This window comes from Acinonyx jubatus, chromosome E4 (genome assembly GCF_027475565.1).
Source record: "Acinonyx jubatus isolate Ajub_Pintada_27869175 chromosome E4, VMU_Ajub_asm_v1.0, whole genome shotgun sequence".
In the NCBI taxonomy this organism is placed as follows: Eukaryota; Metazoa; Chordata; class Mammalia; order Carnivora; family Felidae; genus Acinonyx; species Acinonyx jubatus.
Window position 1 is genome coordinate 26361036 of NC_069395.1, and position 27073 is coordinate 26388108.

The 27073-nt window shown below is 52.1% G+C and overlaps 2 protein-coding genes across 5 annotated transcripts; both read left to right on the forward strand.

Moving 5' to 3' along the window:
• Window positions 1-1371: 1371 nt before the first annotated feature.
• Window positions 1372-16969, forward strand: GOLT1A (golgi transport 1A). 4 transcript variants are annotated; one of them, XM_015069932.3, is made up of 5 exons: window positions 1372-1530; window positions 12535-12626; window positions 13572-13750; window positions 15944-16007; window positions 16635-16969. In XM_015069932.3, the coding sequence occupies exons 1-5, from the start codon at window positions 1506-1508 to the stop codon at window positions 16671-16673; spliced, it is 399 nt and encodes a 132-aa protein (XP_014925418.1). In that variant the 5' UTR covers window positions 1372-1505; the 3' UTR covers window positions 16674-16969. The 4 variants fall into 4 exon arrangements, with proteins under 4 accessions (XP_014925418.1, XP_014925419.1, XP_053065174.1 ...); XM_015069933.3 differs by having other exon boundaries at window positions 13638-13750; XM_053209199.1 differs by lacking the exon at window positions 1372-1530 and having other exon boundaries at window positions 8483-12626.
• Window positions 16970-18890: 1921 nt separating this feature from the next.
• Window positions 18891-23731, forward strand: KISS1 (KiSS-1 metastasis suppressor). Its single transcript, XM_027075090.2, has 2 exons — window positions 18891-21311; window positions 23274-23731. The coding sequence occupies exons 1-2, from the start codon at window positions 21209-21211 to the stop codon at window positions 23618-23620; spliced, it is 450 nt and encodes a 149-aa protein (XP_026930891.1). The 5' UTR covers window positions 18891-21208; the 3' UTR covers window positions 23621-23731.
• Window positions 23732-27073: the final 3342 nt, after the last annotated feature.

Sequence of the window (27073 nt, forward strand, 5' to 3'; positions counted from 1 at the left end):
CTGTTGGAAACACATGACCTCCAAGGCCCAAATTCTAGACTGAATTCTCCCTCAACCTGCGACAGCATTTCAAGACAGAGCTCTGTGTGTCTGTGACATGCCCGCGCTTCCTCGTTTCCCGCCAGAGCACCGGGAGCTATTTTAACAATTCACACAGAAGACCCAGTTCGTTTGCATTCACATCGCGCCTCCTCATTGTCTCCACTCTGCCTTGCTATGTTATCCCTCTTTCAATTAAGGCTATTTCCCTCTTTCTCTTTTTATATGTAAGTACACTCCGTTTGTTGTAATTTACCTAAGGGGTTTTATTCTTTTGTTCATTTCCTACTACTCTCTCATTTTCTTGTGGGTGGGGAGGGTGTTTTTGTTTTTATTTTGTTTTGTATATAATGACTCTCTGGTCTTCTATTTCTCTTAAATGTAAGTGTATTTATTATAAGTAGGTGCAAGCTATCTGCCTGTTTCACTTATGGCTTCATTAAATCTTGCCTGAACATTAATATATTGAGAGACATCGTGCTTTATTATGATTTTTCCCTTCTTTATATAGTTTTGTGTTTTTAAAAATGATGTGTGTAGATTGCTCATATCATCTATGAACTTCATTTCAGGATAGAGGGGACATTACAAAGGGGATGCTGACTCATGGGTTGAGAGCCACGGCTCTACGGTGGCAGAAAGGGTGTTAAGAACTATCTGCCCCTCTTTTTACAGGCCCACAGAGGGAGGGAAGGATGACCCAGGTCTACACAGCTGGTGGGTGGACTTTCAGAACTAGGCTTCTGAAATCGTCCAGCCCTACCCCAAGCCCAAATTCATCTTTCATCCTCCCTGGCTCAACCTCACTGTCCGACGCTGGACACCGCTGGGGAAAAGGAGGTCGAAGCCTTTTGTGTCTAACTCCTCTGGGGCGCTTTTGCCCTTGCTGTAACCCAACCCGGCTCTCCCAGAGACTGCCGGCAACAGGTTTTACCCAGTGGCTTGCCGCCCCCTAGCGTCTAGCATGGGTACTAGCGCCAAGCAAGAGGACTTCACAGGCACGACGAATTGAATACTTTTCCGAGGAGAAACGCGGATTCCGACTCTTGCCACACCCCCACCAAGCCAGGCAAGGAACCCGGGGAGCCCGAGGTCCCAGTCCACTCTACAGTCTGAGTTCTGCGAAGGACTTGGAAGCAGTTACACTCAGCCTCAGGGCGCGGGAGTGGGGGGCTTTGGCGGGGTCAGGTGGGTGTTGCCTTCGCCAGGTGGGCGGAGCGTGTGCCCAGGGCTGGTGTCCTCTGGGAAGATCCAGGAGAAGGGAGCCTGCGACTTTAAGCAGCCGTTTGGGTGGGGAGGGGGGGGAGAGGTGGGGTTTGGAGAGCGGAGGGAGTTAATGATTTACCCGAGGCCCGTTTCACAATTTCCCAAGGGTCAGCTTGCCTGGAGCACGCACAAGCGCGGTCCTCCCTGCTCCTCTCCCCTTGGCAGCTTCGACCCGGAAGGCCCCCCAGGCAGCCTGCGGCATGATCTCCATCACCGAATGGCAGAGTGAGTGGGGGGGCCGGTGCCGTGGAGGGGGCTGGGCTGGAAGGGAGGATCCAGCCGGGGGCGGAGGGAGACGCCGCCCCTCCCAGCCGGGATCTCTCTCTCTCTGGGCAGCAGGGAAGGCGACCTCTGGAGCCGGCGGCCGGCAGGTGCTGTGCTGGCATCCTCCGGGCAGCGGGGCCAGGACCGGGTGTGGCTCCTCTGCCTCCCCGTGGGGGGAGGGTTGCTCAGGACCCCCGCGTAGCCAGAGGTTGGTGCCTGGGGGGGGGGGGGGGGGGGGGGAGGGGGCTGCAAGTTCACCCCTCCCCCGTGCTGTTCCCTTTCCCATCATGGTTCTTAGACCCGGGATGCCGCCAAGGGGGACTCAGGAGGCCTCTGCCCATTCAGACATTTTCCGCACAAACTCTCAGCGTCTCCTGTGGTCTTGGCACGCTTCTTCTTCTAAATTTGATGTTTCTCTTTTTTTTATTTTTTGAAGTCAACTCTACCAAACGTGGGGCTCGAACTCATGACCCCGAGATCAAGAGGCGCCCGCTCCACAGACTGAGCCAGCCAGGCACTCCACCTTGGGTTTCTTCTTACCAAAAACTAAACTCCACGCCTGTCCCCAGATTACCATACCATCACTCCTAAATATGGGTGTTTGGTTTTTTTTTTTTAAGTTTATTTCGAGACAGAGAGAATGAGTGGAGGAAGGGCAGGGAGAGAGGGGAACAGAGGGTCCAAAACGGACTCTGTGCTGACAGCCCCACGCGAGGCTTGAACTCACAAATCACAAGATCATGACCTGAGCTGAAATCCCAAGCTTAACCGACTGAGCCACCCAGGTGCCCCACTCCTAAATATCCTTCTCTTCCTTTGCAGGGAGAGGGAAGGGAGATAGTCCACAGATGTGGGAGGGGCAGAGAGAACTGTGATTTAAAGCCTCTGAGCCCAGGATCTCATCTGTGAACTGGAGATAATATTCATTCACTGAACAAATTCGTCCCCACTCTGTGCCAAGCATTGTGTTGGGCATAGAGTATACAATAGTATACTGAAATGGAACAGACCTTTTCCTGCTTACAAGCTAGGGTGGGGAAACAGGGAATTAACAGATCAAGAAATAAGTATGTAGTATGTCAGATGGTGATGGGTCCTCTGGACAAAAATAAAATAGAGTAGGGAGGCTAGGGAGAGTGAGGTAGGAGGGGTTACTGCGTTGTATAGCGTGGTTAGGGAAGGCTTCCTTTTATACAGAGAAGCAAGGAAGCAAAGCTATGCAATGATCTGGAGGGGAAATTTTTCCAGGAGCGGGAATAGCCCGTGCAAAGGCCCTGAGGCATTAGCATACTTAGCGTGTGGTGTGGCTGCAGCAAAGTGAGTAAAGGGGAGGGTGGGAGGAGTTTAGGTCTGGGAGGTCACCGAACAATGAGGCTGTGTAAGAACTTTGGTTTTATCTCCACAAGATGGGAAATGACGGGAGGGTTTTGTACAAAGGAGTGAGTGATATGATATAGGTACATTTTTATTTTTTTAAGCTTTTTTTTAAAGATTTATTTTTTTTGAGAGAGAGTGCCAGCTGGGAAGGGGCAGAGGGAGAGGGAGACACAGAATCTAAAGCAGGCTCTAGGCTCTGAGTTGTCAGCACAGAGCCCAGCCCTATGCAGGGCTCAAACTCACAAACCTTGAGATCATGACCTGAGCTGAAGTCGGTCGCTCAACCGACTGAGCTACCCAGGTACCCCAATTTATGGACATTTTTATTATTTAAAAAAAATTTTTTTACAGTTATTTATTTTTGAGAGACAGTGAGACAGAGTGTGAGTGGGGGAGGGGCAGAGAGAGAAGGAGACACAGAATCCGAAGCAGGCTCCAGGCTCTGAACAAGCGTTCAGCATAGAGCCTGACGTGGGGCTCAAACCCACGAACCGTGAGATCATGACCTGAGCTGAAGTTGTTCAACCGACTGAGCCACCCAGGCGCCCTTTAAAAAAATTTTTTTAAATGTTTATTTATTTTTGAGAGAGAGGCAGACAGAGTGTGAGCAGAGGAGGGGCAGAGAGAGAGGGAGACACAGAATCCGAAGCAGGCTCCAGGCTCCGAGCTGTCAGCACAGAGACGGACGCAGGGCCCAAACCCACTAACTGCGAGATCATGACCTGAGCCGAAGTTGGATGCTTAACCAGCTGAGCCACCCAGGCACCCCAATTTGTGTAAATTTATCTTAATTTTATATTTTTAATTTACATCCAAATTAGTTAGCATCCGTGCAACAATGATTTCAGGAGTAGATTCCTCAGTGCCCCTTACCCATTTAGCCCATCCCCCCCCCCCAAAGCCCTCGTTTGTTCTCCATATTTAAGAGTCTCTTCTGTTTCGTCCCCCTCCCTGTTTTTATATGATTTTTGCTTCCCTTCCTTATGTTCATCTGTTTTGTCTCTTAAATTCCTCCTATGAGTGAAGTCGTGCGATATTTGTCTGCCTCTGACTAATTTTGCTTCGCGCAATACGCTCTAGTTCCAGCCACGTGGTTGCAAATGGCACGACTTCCTTCTTTTTTGATTGCCGAGTAATACTCCAGTGTACAATTTATGTACATTTTTAAAAGATCGCTCCGGGTGCCGGATTGCAAACAGACTGTGGAGGTGTGCGGTCAGCCACAGGGGGACAGTTCCAAGGTGAGAGATGGTAGAAGCCGTGAGGGCGGTGGCAGTGAAGTGGTGGAAAGTGGTCAAGGCTGGGTCAGCTTTGAGGAAACTGCTGGAACGATTTGCTGGTGGGCTTGATGTGGGCATGAGAGAAAGAAGTCGAGAATCCCACCAGTATTTTCAGCCTGAGCGATTAGATGGGTCGATTTGGGTTTTGGACATGTCGGGTTTGCTGTGTTAGTAGACATCCAGGTAAGCTGTCAGGTATAGGAGTCTGGAGTTCAAGGTTGAGCGCCGAGTTAGAGACATTTGGGAGTTGCCAGCATATAGACGGTATTTAAGACCACGAGTGCATGAGGTCGCCTAGGGCACAGTTTCTCCGCTTCCCCAGCACTGACATTTGGGGGCAGGACAATTCTTTGTCATGCGGGTCTGTCCTTGCTGCTGGTATGTCCTCCTCTCATCTGTGACCCTGAAAAATGTGTGCAGACATTGCCAAATGTCCCCTGGGGAACAAAATCACCCCTGCCCGTCCATCCCTTGGGTTGAGAACTGTTGACTTAGGGAATAAAAATAGAGAAGGGAGCTGACCCCTGAGTCTGGTGGCAAGCCAACATTTTATTAAACCAAAGTGTGGGAAGTCCTCAATGAGAGAGAGAGAGATGAGGGAACCAGATTTAGGTCAGGTAATGGTGAGTGGACCAGGTTGCCCTCCGGAACCTTAAGACTTAAAGGATGCGTATGCCTTAGGCAGATAATGTGGGAGGAAGCCTATATACAAAGGCCTTGAGGAAGGAAGGCTCAGAGACACAGTGATGAAAAGGGAAGGAGGGAAGGAGGGAAGGAAGGCAGGAAGGAAGGAAGGCAGGGAAGAAGGAAGGGAAAGAAGAGACGAATGGAAGAAGGAGGGGTCAGGGAGGGAGGGAGGGGAGGGGAGAAGGGAGAAAAGGAGGAAGAAAGGAAAGAAGGAAGGGAGGGAGGAAGGAAAGAAAGAGAGGGAGGGAGGGAGGAAGGAAGGGAAGAAGGAGGGGGGAGGGAGGAAGGGAAGAAGAGAAGAAGGAGGGGGGAGGGAGGAAAAGAAAGAGGGAGGGAGGAAGGAAGGAAAGAAGAGAGGAAGGAAGGGAGGAAGGAAGGAAGGGAGGGAGGGAAGAAGGCAGGGAAAGAAGAGACGAATGGAAGAAGGAGGGGTCAGGGAGGGAGGGAGGGGAGGGGAGAAGGGAGAAAAGGAGGAAGAAAGGAAAGAAGGGAGGGAGGGAGGAAGGAAAGAAAGAGGAAGGGAAGGAGGGAGGGAGGAAGGAAGGGAAGAAGGAGGGGGGAGGGAGGAAGGGAAGAAGAGAAGAAGGAGGGAGGAGGGAGGAAAAGAAGAAAGAGGGAGGGAGGAAGGAAGGAAAGAAGAGGAAGGAAGGGAGGGAAGAAGGAGGGAGAGGGAGCAAGGGAGGAAGGGTAATGTGGTTAGAGTATGATAGGCAAGGGGGATGGTGGCAGGAGGAAGATGAACAGGCACGTGGAGACCGCACCATGCAGAGCCTGTAAGCCAAGGTGTGGCTCAGGGGACACTTGTAGCCTAAGCCCAGTGGGAAGCCACGAAGGGTCCCGAGCGGTGCACTAATATGATTGGGCTGTATGCTTTCTAAGGCCCCTGAGTGCTGTGTGGGGAAGGGCCGAGAAGCGGGGGACTGAAGTAGGGGACAAACTGGAGAGTGTTGTAGGAGTCCAGGAAAGCGATGACGGTGGCTTGGAATTTAGCGGTAAAGGTGGAGGGAAAGGCACCCCTTTCAAGATAGCTTAGGCAAGAAGAAGCAGTAAAACTTAGCTGTGGGCCGAACAGGAGGGATGGCGAGAGCAGTGAGGGGGTCTCGGCATGGCTCTCGGGCTTCTGCCTCAAGCTGCTGGCTGGGGCGGGAGGGGGGGAGGGACATTTTTATTCATTTGGGGAAAACCAAGGGAGGAAGCCCTGTAGCTCCGCCTGGACCTGTGGAGTTCCAGAGGCCCTGGAGGGAGAGCGCCAAGCTGGGATGCCAAGCCGGCAGCTGGGTGTGAGTTTGGCAGCTCAAAGAGAGGCATGGGCCGGAAAGAGAAATATCGATGCTGTCAGCACACAAGTGATATTTAAAGACGTGGGAATGCATGTGAAATAGAATGAAAAGAGAAGCGAGCTCGGGCTGAAGCCCCGAGCAACTGAAACCCCCAGAGGAAGAGAGAGAAGGAGGAGCTGGCAAAGGAGACTGGGACAGAGTGGTGGGAACAGCAGGATGAGAAGCGAGAACACGGTGTCGCAGAAGCCAAGGGAGGGTGTTTTGAGAAGGGAGCGGCCAACCACTGACAGATGAGGGCCAACACCCACCTGGATGGATGGCTGTCGGATCTGGGAACAGGGACATCATGGATGGCCGGAGCAAGAGCCACTCCTGTGGAGGGGTCTGGGGGCAGAAGCGGACTGGACGGGTTGGTTAAAGGCACATCTTCTAGAGCCAGACGACTGGGGGCAGACGTTGGTTCCGCCAGCTACTGGGTGCGTCCTGCTGGGCAAGTGACTCAACCTCTCCGCGTTTCTATTCTGTTTGTGACCAACAGCGCAGTAGGGTTTCCTATATAACCCACTTCATAGGCAGCGATGAAAATGAATGAATGAGTGAATGCGTGTGAATATGTGAGTGAATGAGTGAATATGGGTGAAGTGCTTAGACTGTGCCTGGCCCAGGGTGGTCACGAGTGTTAGCAGTTTTCACTAGGAATCGCTGTTGGTTAATTTTGAAAGTGAAGAAAGGCTCTTTCTCTTCTCGTTTCCCTCCTTCCTATTCCTAGTCCTGATTTAGTCTTAAAGCTGTCAGCTGGGAGGGAGAGGGTGCCACCAGGGCAGGGTGAGGAGGGCATCCTGGCAGGGTCGGGGTGGGGGGCTGGAGAGTAACTTTGCAGTGGGTGGGGGTGGGGGACCCGCTTGATTTAGGGGGACACCACCTAAATCAAGGGATTGAAGAAACATCAACTCTGGCGGGTCTCCAGCAGGGGGAGCACCGCCCCATCTGTGTGGCTCATTGGGGACGTTGGCTGCAGGTACTTCTGTCACTCCTGGTGACATGCCCCATCTCCCGCCCTCTCGGCCACCTCGCTTGCTGCCCCAAGGAGAACTTCAAGAGCAGCCCCCGGTTGGTAGCAACTGAAATCGCTAAGCTCCTGGGAGCGAGAGGCAAAGAAAGGTCTGAGGTTTATGTATGAGAAACAGAGTTTCTGACCCTTTTCAGTGAGGTTTTGTGTCCACAGTGCAGTTTCCCCACTGGGCGCCGGAAGCAGTAAGCATGGCCCTTAAGGAAGGCTGCCCCCAGTGCAGGAAAATTCTGGAACTGTACCAGCTCTTGAGGAAAGACATGGAACAAGTTGGAAAAGTGATAACTCTCCAGGCTAGTAAATCATCATTGCAGGAGCAGGGAGAACATAGTATGAATTCAAGAAACTTATGCTGTGTCTGCAGAGCGAGTGAGAGGGTCTTCTTAAGTGTTTGCAGGATGGACATACGGATATTTTAACACAACAAAATGAAAACCCAATAAGATATTCACACCATTTCTATACAAAAACATCTACTAAAGGAGATGGAAGGGAAGGGTGTATCAGAATTGGAATCAATGACATTTTAATGGTAGGAGACAAGTGCCTATACGTCACCGAGGTTTGTCAGAAACGGAAGGAATCGGCCGCTAGTAGGAGATGCATTCTGGGCAGCTGGATGTGTCGAGAGAGAGGATGTCGCCTTGGGTCCTCACAAAATCCAGCTCTGCCAAATGGGAGACCCAGTGAGACTGGCATTTTTTTCTGTACCGTGAGTTAAATGAGGTTTTGGTCTCGTTTGTATTTTAAAGTAATCTCTGCCCCCAACGTGGGGCTCAAACTCACAACCCCGAGATCAAGAGTCACATGCTCTACTCACGGAGCCGGCCAGACATCCCTCCTCTTACCTCTATGTTTAATGATTCTTTTAAAGAAGTCCTTTGGCCTTATTTCTATACTGAACCTGACCCTACTCCTCTTAAGTTCACTATGGTAACAGATTATGAAAAATGACCTGATGATGATAGCGTTGTTTGATTTTCTTTCCCTTGTAAACAGAATGTAGCCAATAAGTCTAGTCTCAAAGACTTTGTTTTTGTTTTGTTTTTACAGTTCTGCCTCGAAACAACCAGACTCTTAACAACATTTTATAACAGACTTTTAACAACATTTTATAACTATCTCTAAAAGTATGGCAGTAATGCAAATTTCATAGGTATTATAGGGACCCATTCTAAGATGTTAGTTAGCAAGTCCAGTAAAATTTTTCCCTTTAAAAATTACCTTTATGTTTCTTTAAAAAAAAAATTAAGGGACATCTGGGTGGCTCAGCCAGTTAAGCATCCAGCTCTTGATTTCGGCTCAAGTCATGATTTCACGGTCTGTGGGTTCGAGCCCCACATCAGGTTCTGTGCTGACAGCACAGAGCCTGCTTGGAATTCTCTCTCTCTCTCTCTCTCTCTCTCTCTCTCTCTCTCTCTCTCTCTCTTTCTCTTTCTCTCCCCTCCCCCACTTGCACATGTGCATGCCCTCTCTCTCTCAAAATAAATACACTTTAAAAAAATTAAGCCACCTTCAATTTCTAAAAAATTAAGCCATTTTTTAAAGTTTATTTTTTCAGTAACCTCTACACCCAACTTGGGGCTCAAACTCACGACCCCAGGATCAAGAGTTCTATGCCCTTCCACCTGAGCCAGGCAGGTGCTCCTAAAAATGAAGCCATTTTAAATAAAGTTACACATGTTGTCGTTGAGAAAGGCAGTCTTGCCATATCCCCATCTACCACATAATTTATAATAAAAAGAAAAGAAGGCATTCTAAATATATGAAATAGATAAAGTATGTCGCAGAACTACAGCGTAAACTCGAAGTGTCACATCACCAGTAATTTTTTCAAAGGAAGCAACGCGGTTCGCTTTATAATACCATCAAATAGAAGACAATTACAGGGCGCCTAGGTGGCTCAGTCGGTTAAGCATCCAACTTCCTCAGGTCATGATCGCGTGGTTCATGGGTTCAAGACCCTTGTTGGGCTCTGTGCTTATGGCTCAGAGCCTGGGGCCTGGTTCAGATTCTGTGTCTCCCTCTCTCTCTGCCCCTTCCCTGCTCACATTGTCTCTCTCTCTGTTTCTCTCTCTCTCTCCCTCTCTCCCCCTCTCCCTCCCGCCCTCCCTCTCTCTCTCCTTCAAAAATAAATAAACACTTAAGAATTTTTTTTAAAAAGAATAAATACTTAGGAACAAACTTAACCAAGGAGGCAAAAGTCTTACTGAAAAATACTGAGTGTTGCTGATGGAAGTTTTAAGACACAAATAAATAGACATCTTCTGTTTATGGGTTGGAGGATTTAATATTGTTAAGATGTCAATACTCCCCAAAGCAATCTACAGATTCAGTGTGATCTCTATCAAAATCCCAATGGCGTTTCTTGTGGAAACAGAAAAATCCATCCTAAAATGCATATGGAACCTTCAGGGATCTCAAAGAGTGAAAGCAATCTTAAAAAAGAACAGAATTGGAGGTCTCACATTTCCTGGTTTCAAAACTTTTAGAAAGCTACAGTGATCAGAACAGTGTGGGACTAGCATAGAAACGGACACATAAACCAAAGGGATAGAACAGAGAGCCCAGAAGTAAACCCAGGTACAGAGGTCAAGTGATTTTCAATAAGGGTGACAAGACCATTCAGTGAGGAAATGACAGTCTTTTCAACAAACGATGTTGGGCAAACTGGACATCCATGTGCAAAAGAATGAAGTTGAACCTGTACTTTATACCATCTGCAAGAATTAACTCAAAGTTTATCTTAACTCAAAGTAAGGGCTAAAACTATAAAGCCCTTAAAGAAAACTTAGGAGAAATGCTTCACGACACTGAAATTGACAATGATTTCTTGGATATAATACCAAAAATATAGGCAACGAAGGAAAAAGTAGTTAAATTGGAGTGTATCAAGATTGAAAACTTCCCTGCATCAAAGGACACAATCAACAGAGTGATTTCTCCTATGGGAGAAATATTTGCCAACCATATGTCTGATGAGGGGTTAATATCTAGCGTATATAAAGAACTCCTACAACTCAACAACAACAACAACAACAACTCCAACCTGTTAAAATGGGCAAAGGACTTGAATGGACATTTCTCTAAAGAAGATCTACAAACGGCCAACAAGCACATGAAAAGATGTTCAAAGGGCGCCTGGGCAGCTCGGTCGGTTAGACGTCTGACTCTTGATTCCAGCTCAGGTCATGATCTCACAGTTGGTGAGTTTGAGCCCCGTGCCAGGCTCCACGCTGACAGCATGGAATCTGCTTGCGATTCTCTCTCCCTCTCACTCTACCCCGCTCCTGATCATTCTCTCTCTCTCTCTCTCTGCCTCTCAAAAATTAATTCGTTTAAAAAAGAAAAGATGTTCATGATCACCGATCGTCAGGAAAATGCCAACCAAACCACAACGAGATACCACCTCCCACTCATTAAGATGGATGTTATCAAAAAGAAGACAAACAAAACAAAACAAAACAGAAAATAACAAGTGTTGGTGAGGATGCATAGAAATTGGAACCCTTGGACCCTCGTACTGGGAATGTCAAATGCGGCTGCTGTAGAAAACAGTGTGGTGCTCCCTCAGAACCTTACAAACAGAACTACCCTATCATCTAGCATCATCTATAAACCCACTGCTGGGTATATACCCCAGAAGAAATGGAGGCAGAGTCTCGAAGAGATCTTTGTTCACCCATGGTCACACCACCATTATTCCCAGTAGCCAAAAGGTGGAAACCACCCAAGTTCCACCCACAGATGAGTAGATGAACAACCTGTGTTCCATCCATACAATGAACTATCACTCAGCCTTAAACAAGAGGGACATTCTGACGAGGGCTGCAGCCTGAATGAACCTTGAGGCCATTATGCCAAGTGAAATAAGCCAGTCACGTGAAAACCCTGTATGGCTTCCCATATAGGCCACCTAGTTAGACTCCCAGAACTAGAAAATAGAGTGGAGGTTGCTGGGGGCTGAGAGGGACTGGAGAACGGGGAGTTAGTGTTCAATGGGGACAGAGTTTCAGTTGTGACAGATGGAAAGCCCGGGAGGTGGCTGGCAGTGACCATCGCAGAACACTGTGAAGGTACTTCACGCCCCTGGGCGTGTGCGTAGAAATGGCGAAGTTGCTGAATTGTATGTGTATTTCATCACCATTGAAAATGACAGCTTAATTCCATTTAGAAATGAAGCCGCGCAGTGAATGGTCACTGGTGGACTCTCAGAGTGGCAGAGATAAGTAAAATGAACAATTCTGTGGGCTGGAGAGGGTTTCGGGAAAAAGGGAACTTCATATCCTGCTCTTGTGACAACTCCTCCTGAGGGGAGCGATCTGGAAGATACATCAAAATGTCAGAGATGTAGCCCCTTGACCAAACAAGGGGCTCCTTAATATCCTGCCCTTCTGTGCTGTGCTCACTGGCCCTCAGCAAACGCCTGCAGCTTCAAAGGTTGCCCTGGGACACGAAGCAAAAAGACACACTACAAACCGGGGTGGGGTGCTGGCGGCGTGGGTCCAGAACCTGGCACAGAACTGCCCAGTCTCGGGACGGACGCTAGAGGAAGCTGAGGGGCGTGTGGTGGGCCACCCAAGGTGCTGTGGCAGGAGGGAGGGTGCAGAGTGGGGCAGCAGGTGTTGGCCAGGTTGCAGACTCCCAGGTGAGCACTGAGCACATTCTTCTATTTTTCCAATTAAGTATGAGAGGTCGCCACCTGAAAGCTGCGGATGGGGCAGTTAGAGGAGGAAGCGCACAGTGTGAAGAATAATCCAGGAGGTCAGGCCTCTTGAGAAATCGAGCAGGACAGCCGGGCGGTTCTAAGCTTTTCGGGGCTGGTGGTGGTGAGTGGTCAGTGGTGCCCTTCTGCCTGGGTGTGCGTTGGGCATCAGCAGCTGCCGGCTGCAGGAGGACAGGACCGGAGGGACCCAACCCTGACCATCGTGTAGACAATGTAGCATTTGTAAACAAGGGGAAGCTGAAAATACAAAAGGCAGCGAGGGTAGCACTAGCCGCCTCACAGACCCATGGTGAGGACAGAATGCCACAGCGCACGGAACGGATCAGGAGCGTGCAGGGGCGAAACATAAATCCGTGCCTGCCCTTCCTTTCCCTTCCCGTCCCATCATTCCCCGTGAGCACGGAAGCTGAGATTCCTGGGTGGAAATGGAGCCGTCCCATGCCCCACCGTCCAGAGGGCAACTGTCCAGTAGCAGTGGGGGAAACTTCCAGCATCCCAACCTGCTCCCCAGAGCCCATCCCACCCCATCCTCCTTGCCCATTGCAGAAATTGGTGTGGGCACCACCGGCTTCGGAATCTTCTTCATCCTCTTTGGAATACTCCTGTACTTTGATTCGGTGCTCCTGGCCTTCGGAAACGTGAGTCCCCAAGCCTGTGTACCCTCCGCCACCAACCTACCTGAGGTCTCAATTGCCAGGAAGATGGGCCCCAAGTTCATTCAGATTGTGCCCATCCAGGGGTCTGCACCATCAAGCCTGGGCCGGTGAGGGTGGCCGGGGGTGGGCAGCGAGGCCTGCTGGGCACGGAGAATCCGAGGACGTGGATTCTCATGCCAAAGCTCTGGGTGAGGCCCTGCAGGTACCAAGATGAATGGGCTGCTATCCCTGCCAGTGGAACGCCCCTGTCTAGGGATAGGGACATAACGTGAACGTCCGTGACTGGGAAGGAAGGCAGGGGCAGCCATAAAGTCACAATAAGATAAGTACACTTAATCTAGAACAAGATGTCTGGAGGAAGAAAGCATATCCAGCTGGAGAGGGACGAAAAGGAATTTGGAAAGGCAATGGGTGTGGAGGCAGAAGGAACAGCAAGAGAAAAGGTATGAGGAAGGGGAGGAAAGGCATGGAACATGCTGGAAGAAAGCCAGAGAGTTAAATCTGATGGACACCTGGGCACTCCTAAGGGACCATTAGGAGCCAAGCTGAAGATAGTGACGGGGCCAGACAGTGGAGCCCTGATGGCTGGCTATGGCTAGGTATGGCTGGCTCAGTGTTCACCTCCGTAAAATGGAGAGACTCTGTCTATGCCGTCTTCCCCGGGAAGTGTTGGTGTGACAAGAAATAAAGTCATATATGAAAAAGTGATTGGGAGCCAAGAAGTTGGGTTGAATTGGGTGAACAGATGGAGACCTTCAAAGTCCTCCTTGTCCATCCTCCTGTCTCGGGGCGGTTCTGCTCCTAACAGAACTCTTCCTGAAGAGGCAGCAAGTCCTGCCCCAGGCCTGGCCCCTGACTCCCCATTGGTGGAGGGCGGGGGGTGTTGGTGTGTTGGTTCTCATGCTTCTCTCCCTCCCTCCCCCGCAGCTGCTATTCCTGACTGGCCTCTTGCTCATCATCGGCCTGAGGAAGACCTTTTCCTTCTTCTTCCAGAGGCACAAGCTCAAAGGGACCAGCTTCTTCCTGGGGGGTGTGGTCATTGTGCTCCTGCGCTGGCCCCTTCTGGGCATGTTCCTGGAAACCTATGGATTCCTTAGCCTCTTCAAGTGAGTGCGGGTCTCTTTCCCCTGGATGAGCCCACCAGGGCCTCTGAGCAGCTGAGATCACCCCGCCAGGTTTGGCCAGCACGACCGACAGGGTATGCAGACACAGGGATGCTATCCCGCGGATGGGAGCCACGGAAGGACTGAAAAGGCAGATGGGCATCAGGCAGACACTTGGAAGTTCCCTCCAACAGTAGGACGAAGGACAAATTGGAGGGATTGGCCCATCCACCTGCAAACATTGAGCACCTGCTGTGTGCCCGGCCCTAGGTCTGCCCTTAAGGAGGAGACACAGGGCCTGCCTTCAACTTGAAGAATCCAGCAGGGAGGAGGGGCAGTGAACTAGCATTTGCCTGGCCCCTCATATGCCCCTAGCACGTTCACAGTCGTCACCTCACTTTATCGTCTTTACAACCCACTGCAGGATTGCTCTCTGCAGATGAGGAAACCAGATCTGCTGCCCCCCCTCCCCCCACCCGCCGGAGGTCTCACACAAAGTATGCAGAGGATCTGGACTTGATCCAGGCATCCCTGGCTGCTGGCCTCATGTCCTTCGGCCTGTCCAGTGTCAGCCTGGCCTGCTGAAAGGTGGGGTGGAAGTCAGCGAAGATGTGTGGCCACTGCCAAGGCCAGGGAGGTGTCCAGGGCAGGGAGGGCCTGTCCTGAGACAGGCCGTGGGGACAGGCAAGCTTTAAGAGGAGACTGGGGGGTGCTTAAGGAGCAGAAACGAAGGATGTCGGGAAGGTGGGGCTAGAGAGGGAGGATGCCTATTGTCTCTGGGACACTGGAGGACAGTGGTGGGATGGAGAAGACGGGCTGGAAGAAGCATGGCTTATGCACTCACCGGAAGGAGCCGGGGCCAGGACCCCGACTTCTCATAAAGCCCTCCGTTTGCCCAGTGCAGCCTTGAAAACACTTTGATTAGCCTGAATGGCCCAGACCTCCTAGACATCATATAATGTAGCTTCGAGAAACTAAATTTTCTCACACGCACTCTGCCACCCACTTGTTTAACATCCAGACATGTCACTATTCAAACAGCCACTTATTCAAATAGTCAAAAACGCAAAAAGTACCTACTGCGTGCCAAATACAGAGCTAGGTGGGGGGATGTGGCACTCAACAGGGAGAGACTTCCCTAGGACCTCGCAACCTAGTCGAGAAGAAAAATTCTGACGACAGTGACCATTTATTGAGGGATTAGAAGGGTGAGTGGGGCCACTGCAGATTCAGTAGCTCCAACCAAACGTAAACCTTGACAAAGACCCCTTGCAACAGCATTGGGGGGGGGGGGGTGGCGAAAAAACCAAAATCAGAGCTCTAAGGGACGTCAGAGGTGTCGGTGAGCCTCGGGGAAATGAGGCCCCGGGAGAGGAAATAGCTCAGCCAGCATTCAAATGTCTAACCCCCTCGCCTCTCCACACACACAGGGCTCCCCCCGACGCCAACCTCAGTGTTTCCAAGCCCTTTGAACGATGGTGCGCATGTGTCCAGCCAGACCTTGCCACGGTGTGTTTAGAGTGGGGAAGCCAAGGGCAAAGGGTGGCTCCACGCGTGGGCACCACGCCGAGGCACCAGGGAAAACACCCATGAGCACGGCCGCCAGCAGCTACCCATGCGGGGGCCCAGGAAATCTGAAGCAGGCAGCACCCACCCAGTCCAGGGAGGAGAAGACAGTAACAATGATACAAACGCTTCTTTTCTTAAAAAATTTTTTTAATGGGAGGGAGAGAATCCCAAGCAGGCTTCGCGCTTTCTCAGCGCAGAGCCCAACACGGGGCTCAAACTCACTGACCGTGAGATCGCGACCCACACCGGATGCTTAAACAACCGAGCCGCCCAGGTGCCCCCAAACAAACACTTCTTGAACATTTCTTTGCGGAAGGCCCTATGGTGTAGATACTATTATTAACCTCATTTACAACTGGGAACTGAGATTCAGAGAAGTTGAGGAATTTTGCCCCAAGTTTATACAGCACGAGCAAGTGGCAGAGCCCAGATTTGAACCCAAGGAGCCTGACCCCCGCCCCTTTATTCTTAACCACTTCACATGGTTGCCTCCCCAAACCCAGGGGGTGCAGAACCAAGCCTGCCCCCAGTGCCCAAGGCCCCGCTTTCTGGGGAACCAAAGCTGGAGCCTTTGGGTGGATCTCGCCCCAGGCCATCGCTGACCCCTCCCCCCACCTCTGCTCCTAGGGGCTTTTTTCCTGTCGTCTTTGGCTTCCTGGGCAATGCCTCTGACATCCCCTTCCTGAGTGCGGTAAGTAGATTATGCATGTGGCTTGGTGATGATGCCTTGGGGTGAGGGGCCCTGGTGAGACTGCTGCCCCAGTGCAATGGAGCCTTCCCGTCTCCCCTCAAGCCCCTTTCCCCTCAACTCCTCTCCCCATCCCCACACCTTCTCCATTTGACAAGAGCAGATGAGGAGAGGGCACCCGGGAGCATTGTGCCTAAGGCGTAGGTATTGAGGCAAGTGGCTATTCATAGCTCCTTATTAGAGCCAAAGAAACAGATTCAGAGAGTCTAGGTGACCCAGCCAGAAAGTGCCAGAGATTTCTGGGGAGCTGGCTGAGTCTGGGCCCCAGGCATGGAGAGCGTGTGTGACAGCCAGTGACAACAGAAGCTGGTGGCCGATCCTGTCCTCTCCTGGAGGCACGCAGGGGGCAGCGGTCCCCAGCCCCTGCCCCTCCCTTTCTCTAAAGCATATTTTCTGACAGAATAGGAGCTGAGAAGCTTAGGGAGGCCCTACAGCCAGCTGGCTCATCCCCGTGGCCCCCTCTCCCGATCTGTACTCAAGGCCCAGCTCTCAAGGCCCGCTCCACAATAACCTAGATATGGAGTGTGCTGCTCACTCTTTGTCTGAAGTAATGATTCTTGGCTCCCACAGCTGTTCCGGAGGCTTCAAGGCACCAGCTCAATGGTCTGAACAGCAGAGACGAGCTCCTTGAACTTGGATCATTGGTTGAGGGGGCTGGAAAGGAAGTGGGGGCTGCCTCCACCCTGCAGTGACTCATCTCCCCATCATCCCCAGCCCTCTCCAAGTCCAGAAGGAAGAACAGAGTTGAATGACTGACCTCAGATTCCAAGTCAACTCAAAAGGCTGTTGACATGGCTGCGGACAGAGATCCGGGGCCCCACCACGATCAGACTGGGGCTGGTATTACATCCTGCCCTGTATTTATGGGAGGAGAGCGAAGATTAAATCCCCAGTCTGTGAGTGTGTCTGAGACTCAGAGTCACTGTCTCTAGCCTGTCAAGTCCAGTCCCTGACTCAGGGCAGGCCGACACATACAGTATTCCACTGAGCGAGGGGAAGGCCTGCTCTCGTAGCCTATCATTTTTATCCTTGTGGTTAATGGCCCTAATGAGTGAGATAATATGTCTGTAAACCCCTGTTAGCAGTAGGCATTAGACCAGTGATGGGTATCAGCCTGCGTGCTGGTGGGAAATGCTACTCAACCATTAATTAGGCGGCTGCCTGCATGGCACACCCTCCAGGTAGCACCTGGGCTCAGAGAGCTTCTCGTCTGAGGGCGGAGACATAGCCCCTGACTTCAGAGAGCCCAAGCCTGATAGAAGGGATGTTCTCTGTCCTGGGGAGCCCCTCGGCCAAGGGTAAAGAGCATTCTTGCAGGCCCAGGATGGAGACCAGAGTCCCTTGCAATGCATACATCTAGTAAATACATAGATGCATTTGCATACATAGATGTAGATGTAAATGCATCTACATAGATGTAAATGCATCCATCTAGTAAATATCCATGAGGGCCCCCTGTGTCTACACCGAGCACTGGAGTAGATGCTCAGGGTGCAAAGGGGAGCCCTGTCGCTGCCTCCAAACACCGCGATTACAAAGCCATGGGATGGCAAGGTGTGGAGGGGAGCCCACGAGCAGCATCTTCAGATGCTGTACTTGCAAATCACCCGTCTGGATTCCCTTGGCACTTCCCAGGTATGCTCACCTTCTAGATTTTCTCTCTTCCGCCCCCTTTCTCCTGCTCCTTCACACTGGGTGTGCTTGTACTTCCTGTCTAGAGGGCAGGGTCCCCCCCTCCCCCTCACATAGCCCATTTCCATGTCATTTGGGGCATAATGGGTCTCCAGCTGAGTGGGTCTGGGGTGTAGGGGGTGAGGAGGATGGAAGGAAGAGTGGGAATCAGAAAGCCAGCCTTGGAGGGCTTCTGGAGGGGGACAAAGAGGCTGCTTTCAGTGCTGAGAGCCAGGCAGTGGGAGACAGCAAACGCTGTGCTGTCTGAGGGGTCTGAGGGCGGGGAGGAGGCAGAGGTGGGCCTATGCCTGGAGACGAGACGTCACCCCAGGCTTTATAAAAGGGACGCGATCAGGGCACTGATGAGGGTGAGCCCTGGAGCCCAGCTCCCCTCTCTGTGCGTGTTCATCAACCCAAGAAGCACCTGGAGACCCACGGAGCTGCCACCCGGCCGGACAGAGCCAAGGTAGGTGCCCAGGGGCATCCACACGTGGAGAGGGGTCTGCCCAGCCCCAGGCAGGCTCCAGAGGTGGGAGCAGGAATTTAGTTCCAAGAACGACAGTTGTAGCCCAGACAGGCAAAGGGGATGCTGATCTTTCCTGATTATCAGGTTGGCCAGATTATTCTGGGATTAGTCAGTGAATACCCTGACTCAAATTTATGAAACCAGGACCTTGGGGATCCCTTACAGTGGAAGGAATAGGAACAGTGAGTGAGTTCTGGCTGGGATGAGAGGCCACGGGAGCTTTTGGAGGGAGCTAGGGAAGCCCTCAGGGCTCGTGGGCTCCACAGGTCTCCTCCGAGCAGCTCTCCCAACTTCCAGATGGCAAGTACAAACCTAACCCAAGAGCCCCTTTGCACCCTGCTAGCCACCTGCACCAAGAACCGGGGGTCACCCCAGGAAGGAAGCCACCTCACTTTAAAAGCTTTCCTACCACACCTGGAATCTTTTACTGATTAAGTACATAGCCTGTGGTGGGGGCACAGAAATTGCCTACAGCAGGTCAACCTCTCCAGGCCCTGTGAAAGCTGATGGTTCTTTTCCAAACAATTCAACTCTACTATGTTCAATGCCCCTGTGCTGCCTGGGTGGGGAGAGGAACGTGCTCAATGCCCCTGTGCTGGCGGGGGGGGGGGCGGGGGTACGTGGGCATGCTCACCTGCCACGGTGGTATCTATAATGGGGAGGAGGCGCTACGGGGTGCCAGGAGCTTGGAAGGAGGTACACTAGCCTTCTAACCATACGCCTGCCCACCCCTCACCTTCCCCACTCACCACACTGCCTGCGCATAGCAGCTGGAATGCTTCATCTGAAATGCAACACACACGCATTCCCCCCTCGGGCTCAGCCTACACTGGGATGAAGGCCCCCGCCCCGTGCCCCTTCTCCAGCCTCACCACAGACAGTCTGTCTCTCCAGGGAAGCTCTGTCGAGGACCTGTGGTCCCCTCCACGCCCGGCCCCTGCTGGCCAGCTCCAGCGCCCCCTGATGGAAATGCCTTCCTTAATCCTGTATTCACGCAGCTGACCAGTGCTCAGAAACAGCCGTGGTGCCACCCCCTGTGGCAAACCCGCCTGCCCCCCATCCAAGATAAGCCCCCACAGCTCCCTGGGTACCCACATGCCGCCAGCCTGTCATTTCTGGTGCTATTTTGAAGTGGTCAGCTAAGACGACTCAACTTCTTGAGCTAGGTTCTTGGGGGAGGAGCTGGGAACAAGCACCCTGTGTCTTAGCACACCTGTGCACCCCTAGCACCTAGCACAGCACCTAGTTCAGGAATGATCTCTGAACTAACCTGGGCTGTGTGCATCCAAGGTCTGAAGCCACAAAAGAAATGGTTGACGCTGCTCTAATGAACTGACCCTGCCTCTCCTCCATACCCACCCAGGGCTTAAAGCAGGTGCAGAAAACTTGTCTGGATTTCAGAGTGTCACAGCATCAAAGTCTGCAAGGAAAAGCGACTATCTGAGGGGACAGTTGGTGTCCAGTCTGATGCAATGCTCTTACTTCACAGAGAGGCAAAATGGTCCTGAAATGGGGGTGACTTACATCCCACAGGGAGGGGGGCAGAGCTGGAGCCAGGTTTGAATGTGTTTTCTTTTAATGTTTATTTTTGAAAGAGACAGAGCATGAGCGGGGAAGGGGCAGAGAGGCAGGGAGACACAGAATCGGAAGCAGGCTCCAGGCTCTGAGCTGTCAGCACAGAGCCTGAGGTAGGGCTCAAATTCATGAACTGCGAGATCATGACCTGAGCCGAAATTGGACACTCAACTGAGCCACCCAGGCGCCTCAGGTTTGAGCGTTCTTGATCCCATTTCAGGAGTCTTCCTACCTGCCCCGTGTCCAGATCCTGGAGGCTGCAGGGTGGGGGGTGAGGGTGGGGGCAAGAACAAAGGGGTAGACCATGCTAAGCAACCATTCTTTAGCAGCTGATGGGCGCCAGTGATAGCCCTGCCCCTCCCACTTGCCCCCCTGAACCACGGCGGCTCCAGTGGACACACTTTTTGTCCATCCCTTTGACCTGCCTCCCCATTAGTTTGTCTTTAATCATGCTTGTTGGACAATACCAAAGTGCTGATGACTTTTTTTTTTTTTAATGAGTATTTATTTTGAGAAAGAGAGCACAAGCAGGGGAGGGGCAGAGAGATAGGGAGACAGAATCCCAAGCAGACTCCAAGCTGCATCAATGCAGGGCTCAATCTCACAAACCATAAGATCATGACTTGAGCTGAAACCAAGAGTTGGATGTTTAATCAACTGAGCCACCCAGGCGCCCCTCCCCCCCCATGACTTTTTCAAACAGAAATTCAACTTGGGGGCTGCAAGAGCTGGGGTGGGGGTGGGAGGCTGAGAGGGTAAAGGCAAAGGGGGTGAAGTGTGGGTCAGGGTACGCAGCCCCCACCCCAGCAGCCGAAACCACGAGGTCAATTGAGTGCATATCCTCTTGGAGCCCACAAAGACTAGAAAAAGGTGGCACTGACCTGATACATCAGGGAAAGTTTTTTCTCTTCCCTGTATTACAGGCAATAAGACAATTTAATGACAGTCCTCAGGTCTGCGAAGGGTTATGAGAGATAATGAGATGATTGCCTCTTTCTTACTTTTCTTCTTGGAAAAGGAAAAGAAGAAAGTCTCTGCTGCAGCAGGAGGGAACTGGGCCAGGTTTGGGAAGTTGCAGTCTAACGGGAGAGTTGGGCCCAGGAAGTGGAGGGTTTCTGCAGAACCCAGCGGGGAGCTCCCAGGCTCCAGAAGATGTCTGGACCTCAGTGCCCTCCACTCAGTGAAACTCCTTGCCCTGCTTCGCTTCACCCCTCCCTCCTGGGTGCCACACACGCCCTCCCCCCCCCCTGCCTCCAGGGCTTTCCTCTTCACACTGGGCAGCACCCTGCCCATGCCCTGCGCCTGACCTAGTCTCCCCTCCTTCCTTCTATCTCAGCCTCAGGGCACTGTCAGGTCCTGTCTTCTCACCAGGATGAACTCGCTGGTTTCCTGGCAGCTGATGCTTTTCCTCTGTGCCACCTCCTTCAGGGAGACATTTGAAAAGGTGGCACCCGTGGAGAATCCTCTATCTACAGGTATGCGTGGTCTGGGAAGAAGGGCGGGGCAGGGCGGGGACGGGGTGGGGGGTGCACATGAGTTGTCGTAAAATAAGAGTTACCATGGTTCTCAGATTAAAGCTAGTCTATCAATGTGACTTAAACGCTGCCTCTAATGAGAACCTAAGACTAGCACATGCCATTCATTTAGGGGCCGCATCAATCTTGCAAGCAAGGGATGTCTTACTGCTGTTATGGGCATCCGAGGCTGACCCCGGTTAACCACTGAGCTCCTCCTCACGTGTGTTCTCTGCTCTATGCCAACCACCTGTCTGAGCAGATCCATTGGGAAGGAATGTACTATGCAAGCTTTTCTGATCAGTGATCTCAGACCCTGTATGGGGAATTTGGAGGGAAAAAAAAGACCTAAGCAAAAGGACAGGTTGTTAATATCTGTCAACCTTATGAGTTCACTGTGCAACTGATTAGCTGGAGAAAAGGAGGCCCAAAGAGGCAAAGAAAACCCCGGAAGTCAATCAAATGCTGCAACAGCCCTGCAGGTGCAGGAACTGCCAAGAGCGTGCCTCTGAGCAGCACGAGCTAGTCCCCGGAACAGGAGTTGGGGGTTTAACACTGCTTGGTGGTCAGTTTCCTGGGCACATGAGATGTGGCTTGTCCTCTCCGGCCTGCGGTAGTTCTCTAGCCATGGAACTTGGAGCGTCCCCTGTACACGTGTGATATCACTGCGCCCATAAGATATCCCAGAGCAAAGAGAAGATGGCCCGGGTGCCCTTGGCCAACAGTGTCTTCTCTCCTGGGATCCACGTGTTCTTTCTGGGTGAGGGAGGCTCCCCCAGAGAATAACCTCACCTCTTTCCCCCAGGGACATTGACCTGTTGACTCTTTTTGGCAAGTGGCTCTAAGTGAGGCCACACACAGTAGCCTGAGCAGTAATCCTACTGCAGGGATGATGGGTGTCACTGGGAAGAAAGCCATCATCCCTCCCTGCCTCAGCCAGGCCCTAAGCAAGGCGGGAGGGGCCTTCTAGGAAGATTAGCATTAACTCTGAACCACGCCCACACTCCTCTCCTCCAAAGTATGCCAAGGCATTGAGGAGCAGGGCTCAAAGCCAACTACCCACCCCCCCCCCAACACACCCACTCACACACCAGGCCTCATTTCCACTAATCTCGTGCCACAATTGGCTGGGGTTCCTGTCTACTCAGAGCTAGTTGCACTATTTTACTGCCAAAAATTACAGTGAATTTAACAAGCCTTGCATGTGAAGTGCCTTCCTAATTAGCCTTGTTAGCCCTCAGTGTGAAGGGAAGAGATTATATCTGGGGAGGCAGGGGTGAGCAGGTGAAGGTGACCCAGATAATTTCTCATTCTTCACTGAGCCCTTATGCAGCTTATTAGGGGGTCACACTAACTGGGGGGGAGGTGTGGGGCACAGTGGTCCTAGCTCTACCCTTGTTTTTGTTAACTACAGACTTTTCATTTGCTCTTATATATTGAACAAGCATTTGAAGCCCTACTACGTGCAGGCGCAGATCACTGTTTCAAGCACTCAGAGAACTGAATGAACACAGCTCCCACCCGCCCCAAGGAGCTCAGTCCAGTGGGGGAGCCTGAGACAGAGACAAGACAGAGGGCCAGGCAGTGAGCCAAGAAATGCCCAACTTGAGTGTCCAACAAATACTGCAGGCTTATTTCCAAGCTCTACCCTGTTTGCTTCCGAAAAGGAAGTGATTTAATACAAAAGACATTTAAGATCATTCCCGAAACCATCTGAAACCAAAGCTATGTTGAAAGAGGAGCCAGTGACCTAACCCCCTGGGGGGCTAAGATGGTCTGCATTGAGCTCTGGGCTTCCTAGAGGTCCAGGAATGAAAGGGACCAGGAACTACGAGAGGGAAGCACAGGCTAGGGGTGGGAGCAGGTGTTCCAAAGCCTTCTCTCCTGGCCTCACCTCAACCTCTCCCTGTGGTTCTGCCCTAGGCCAGCGGCTCGAATCCCAGGCCCTCCTGGCCCCGTGGGAGCAGAGCCCGCGATGCGCGGAGAGAAAGCCCACCGGGGCCCAGCCCAACGCGCGGGGGGCCTCGCTGTGCCCTCCTCCCGAGAGTGCCGCGGGGCCCCAGCGGCCAGGCCTGTGCGCCCCCCGCAGCCGCCTGATCCCCGCCCCGCGGGGCGCGGTGCTGGTTCAGCGGGAGAAAGACCTGTCCACCTACAACTGGAACTCCTTCGGCCTGCGCTACGGGAAGCGGCAGACCGCGCCTCCCGGAAGCGTCCGCGGGGGGCGCTGCGCTTGGCTGAGCGCCAGGTGCGGGATGGGGGCGGGGGCATGAATTTCAAACCCCAGACTAGGCGTCTGAGCTGGGGGTGGGGGGTGGAGGGTAGGGCAGTGGGAGGGGGACTGGGGCTTCTGTCCTGAAACAATAAAGGAAATGCTGCCCAAACATCCTGAGTGCGATTTGTGGCTAATTTTTGCAAGCAGCGCCGATTAGTTTTCCCTCGCTCCTCAACTGGATTTTTACTGGTTTTAAGATGACTTTAGTCTTATCAAGCTCAGTGCTTTTCAAACTAGAGATATGAAGAACCAGATTGTTTTTCCCCAGTCTGGGGCAGATCACTACTTAAAACACACACACACACGCGATGAATAGCTGAAAAATTTTTAAATTTTAAAAATAAAGAGACACCGGAACTGGTTGCTGCTTCAGTGTTTCGGCAACATCAAATTTCTATTAAAATTGCTGCAGCTGTCCTCTTAATTCCTAGACTTAGCTCATTGCCTGCAGGTGACAACATTTCGCAGAGGGGCACGAGCCATGGCCCACACTTTGAGTAGCACTGATCTAGGCCAGGGGAAGACGGCTGAAGCATCTCCTCCTTTCCCAGGGAAGTTTACAGCCAGTTGGACAGCTTGATCTGGAAAATGATGCCAACCACTACCCTTTCCACTGAAGCTTAAAGATCACTCCAGCAACCCCCCCCCCCCCCAGACCTCTGCTGGGGCGCTCAGCCTCAAGGCACTGAAGTCTGCATGCAAGAGTGGCCTGGGCCACCCATCCCCCTCCCCCAGGGAAAGCCCTGGATGCGGCCAGTTCTCTACCTGTATCACTTTTCTGCATCCTTGTAACCACCGAGGGCACTGGGCATGCAGTATCCCCACTTTCAGGTGAGAACCCTGAGGTTCAGAAAGATACATAACTCACTGAAGGCCTGCAGCCAATGAATGGTGAGCCTAATCAGTCTCCAGACAGCACCTGGCCCCCACTTCATGCCGGGAAGGGTTTCCAGCTGAGTCAGCCCTGGTGGACATCGAGAAAGGTCAGTCTGCCCTATGGGGACCTTCTTGGAGGCCCCCCAACAGCTGGGGAGTTGGTTTCTGTAGTAAGAAGTAGAGGCTTGTCAGTAGGGAAACTGACAGGAAATCCACACCCTTCTGCCTGCAAGAAAAGCCAGCCCTTTCTGACAGGCTCTGTAGGCTCCTACCCTGCCTGGCCTAGGATGGAAATGCTCTTTCCCTGAAGGACTACGAGGCCACCACCATCCTGAGAAGCGCCACAGCGTTCCACCCATTACAGAAACGAGGACTCCACTGAATGGAGGGCGAACGTGTTGCCATGGCAATGAGACAGGCTGCCATGGGAACACGACAACCTGCCCCACCCCCATCTCTACCCTGAAACCATCTTCCAGGATCTTTCAAATTATCGCTACTGCTGTGAGCTCCTGTCATAGCACGGCATGACAGGGGGATGCTGTTGATATTTGGAAGGGACTTCTCCCCCAAAACAGCCTAGGCTGCGTCTCTGTACCTCTGGGAAAGGAGTCATAAACTCAACACCTAAGTGAGTTTTCCTACTCTCTGGGCCGTTCCTTTCTCTGATGAAGACCGTGGGTGGGAAGAGTGTGAAGGGCCTCTGAAATGTGCTCGTAGGCAGCCCAGTTTTTACAAAATTCGCTGCGCTGCCCCCAAACCCTTCCTTAAGCCTTAAGTTTAGGCAGATAGGAGCTAGGAGCACACGCGTTGTATGTGTGCACGTGTGCTGCTTCAGGGGCACGGATCTCACCCATAAGAAGCAGGCCTGTGTGGGAGAGGGTGTTGTGTAAGAGGACTAAACATGAACAACTGTGTGCATGTTCATACACATGTGTCTGTGTGACCCTGTGTGTGGTATGGGCCCCTCTAACTAGATTGCAGGCTTTCTCAGCCCCCACTGCTACCCACGTGTCCTTGAGGATGTCTGTCCTGGGTGATTTAGAGGCCCTCCTTCAGCAGGCAGCAGGAGGGGAGCTGGGTCCCATGCTTCTGCCTGAAAGACTTTGGGATTTACAGTTCTTGGCCCCGTGTCTTGGGACAAAGGGATCTCTTTGGTTTCGTGAGGCTCCCAGCCTGACTCTGAACCTGCTCCCCAGATTGGAGGGAGTGTTCAGGGCAGGTTGGAGGCTGTGAGGGGCTATAAACATTCCTGGCCCCAGGGGCTCCCATCTGCCTCTCTAGACTTTCTGGGTGATAGCTAGGGCACCAGGCTTGGAGGTGAGGCTGCCGCGGCACACTCAAATCCATTCCTCCCTGGGATCTGAATAACCAGGAAGGCCTGGGCATCCCTCACTGGAGGAAGGGAAAGGGGGAGGGTCTCTTCCCAAGTCCCAGCTCCTTTGGGAAGTCTGTCAGCATAGCCGGAAGCTGGTCTCACACCTGCTGTGGAAAGGAATAGGAGGGCAGGGGCATTTCTGCCTCTGGTATTACACTTAATACACTAACAAGAAATGTTTGAGTACCTGCAGTGAGCTAAGCTGCCCCATTTCCTCCTCACAACACCTGCAGGAGGTGGGCAATATTATCCCCATGGTACAAAAGAGAAAGCTGAGGCTGGGAGAGGGGAAGTGGTGTGCCCAAGGTCACACAGCAGGAAACTTACAGAGCCAAGAGGCAGACCCCCACCTGCTAACTGCAGACACCATAGGCTTTCCTTTCTCTCTGGCCCCTTGCTGTGTGTCAGGCCAACCCTTTTCCTGAAAGATTTGTCCTGGGAAGTAGGTCCGGCAGCTGGTGTAACTCTATCCCAATTCCTCTCCAGACTGCTTTCATAACAACACAGGTGAAGTCACCGAGGCCCAGAGCAGGCCTCCTCCCCTTCAACTTCCTGTCAAGGGCCAGGCATCTGAATTTTTCCCTTGTCGTTCTCCTTCTCTCGGGAAGCAGCCTCCCCAGTTCAGACTCACTAGGAGTCACCAGGAGTGAAGGGGGTCAAGTCCAGGGAGAGCCAGCAAAACGCCTTTCCTTACCTTCAGTGCTGTCTTCCATTTTAAAGACATCAGAGCCCAGCACGTTTCCACGTTTGGCTCAGAGTAGGGAGCCCAGGGAGGGGGAAGGGGGACAGGACACACAGCCACACCTTCATCCCCTTCTCACATTTTGTTTCTGTTTCCTCTAAAGTTGTCCAATAGAGTCTCAACAACTGTCCCTTCGATGTATTACCGTCACAAAATGCTAAAAAAAAGTACCACTTTTGACACATTGATGTCTGCTCACTTCCGAAGCCCCTTAAAAGACACCGAAGGAACAGAGGAGCGTGAATTCTCAAGGACAGAAGGGACAGCAGATGAGAAATGACAACCAGATTTTGAAGATGGAAATTAGAGGGCTTGGCAGAATGAGGGAAGATACAACCTCAAAGCCAGCCAAGGGGTTTACTGATGCACCCCAGGACCCAGTCTCAGGACCGGGAGGTCGCTGGGGGTGAATCCTGGACTGCAAACAGTGGGGACTGGCCGGAAATCTGTACGTG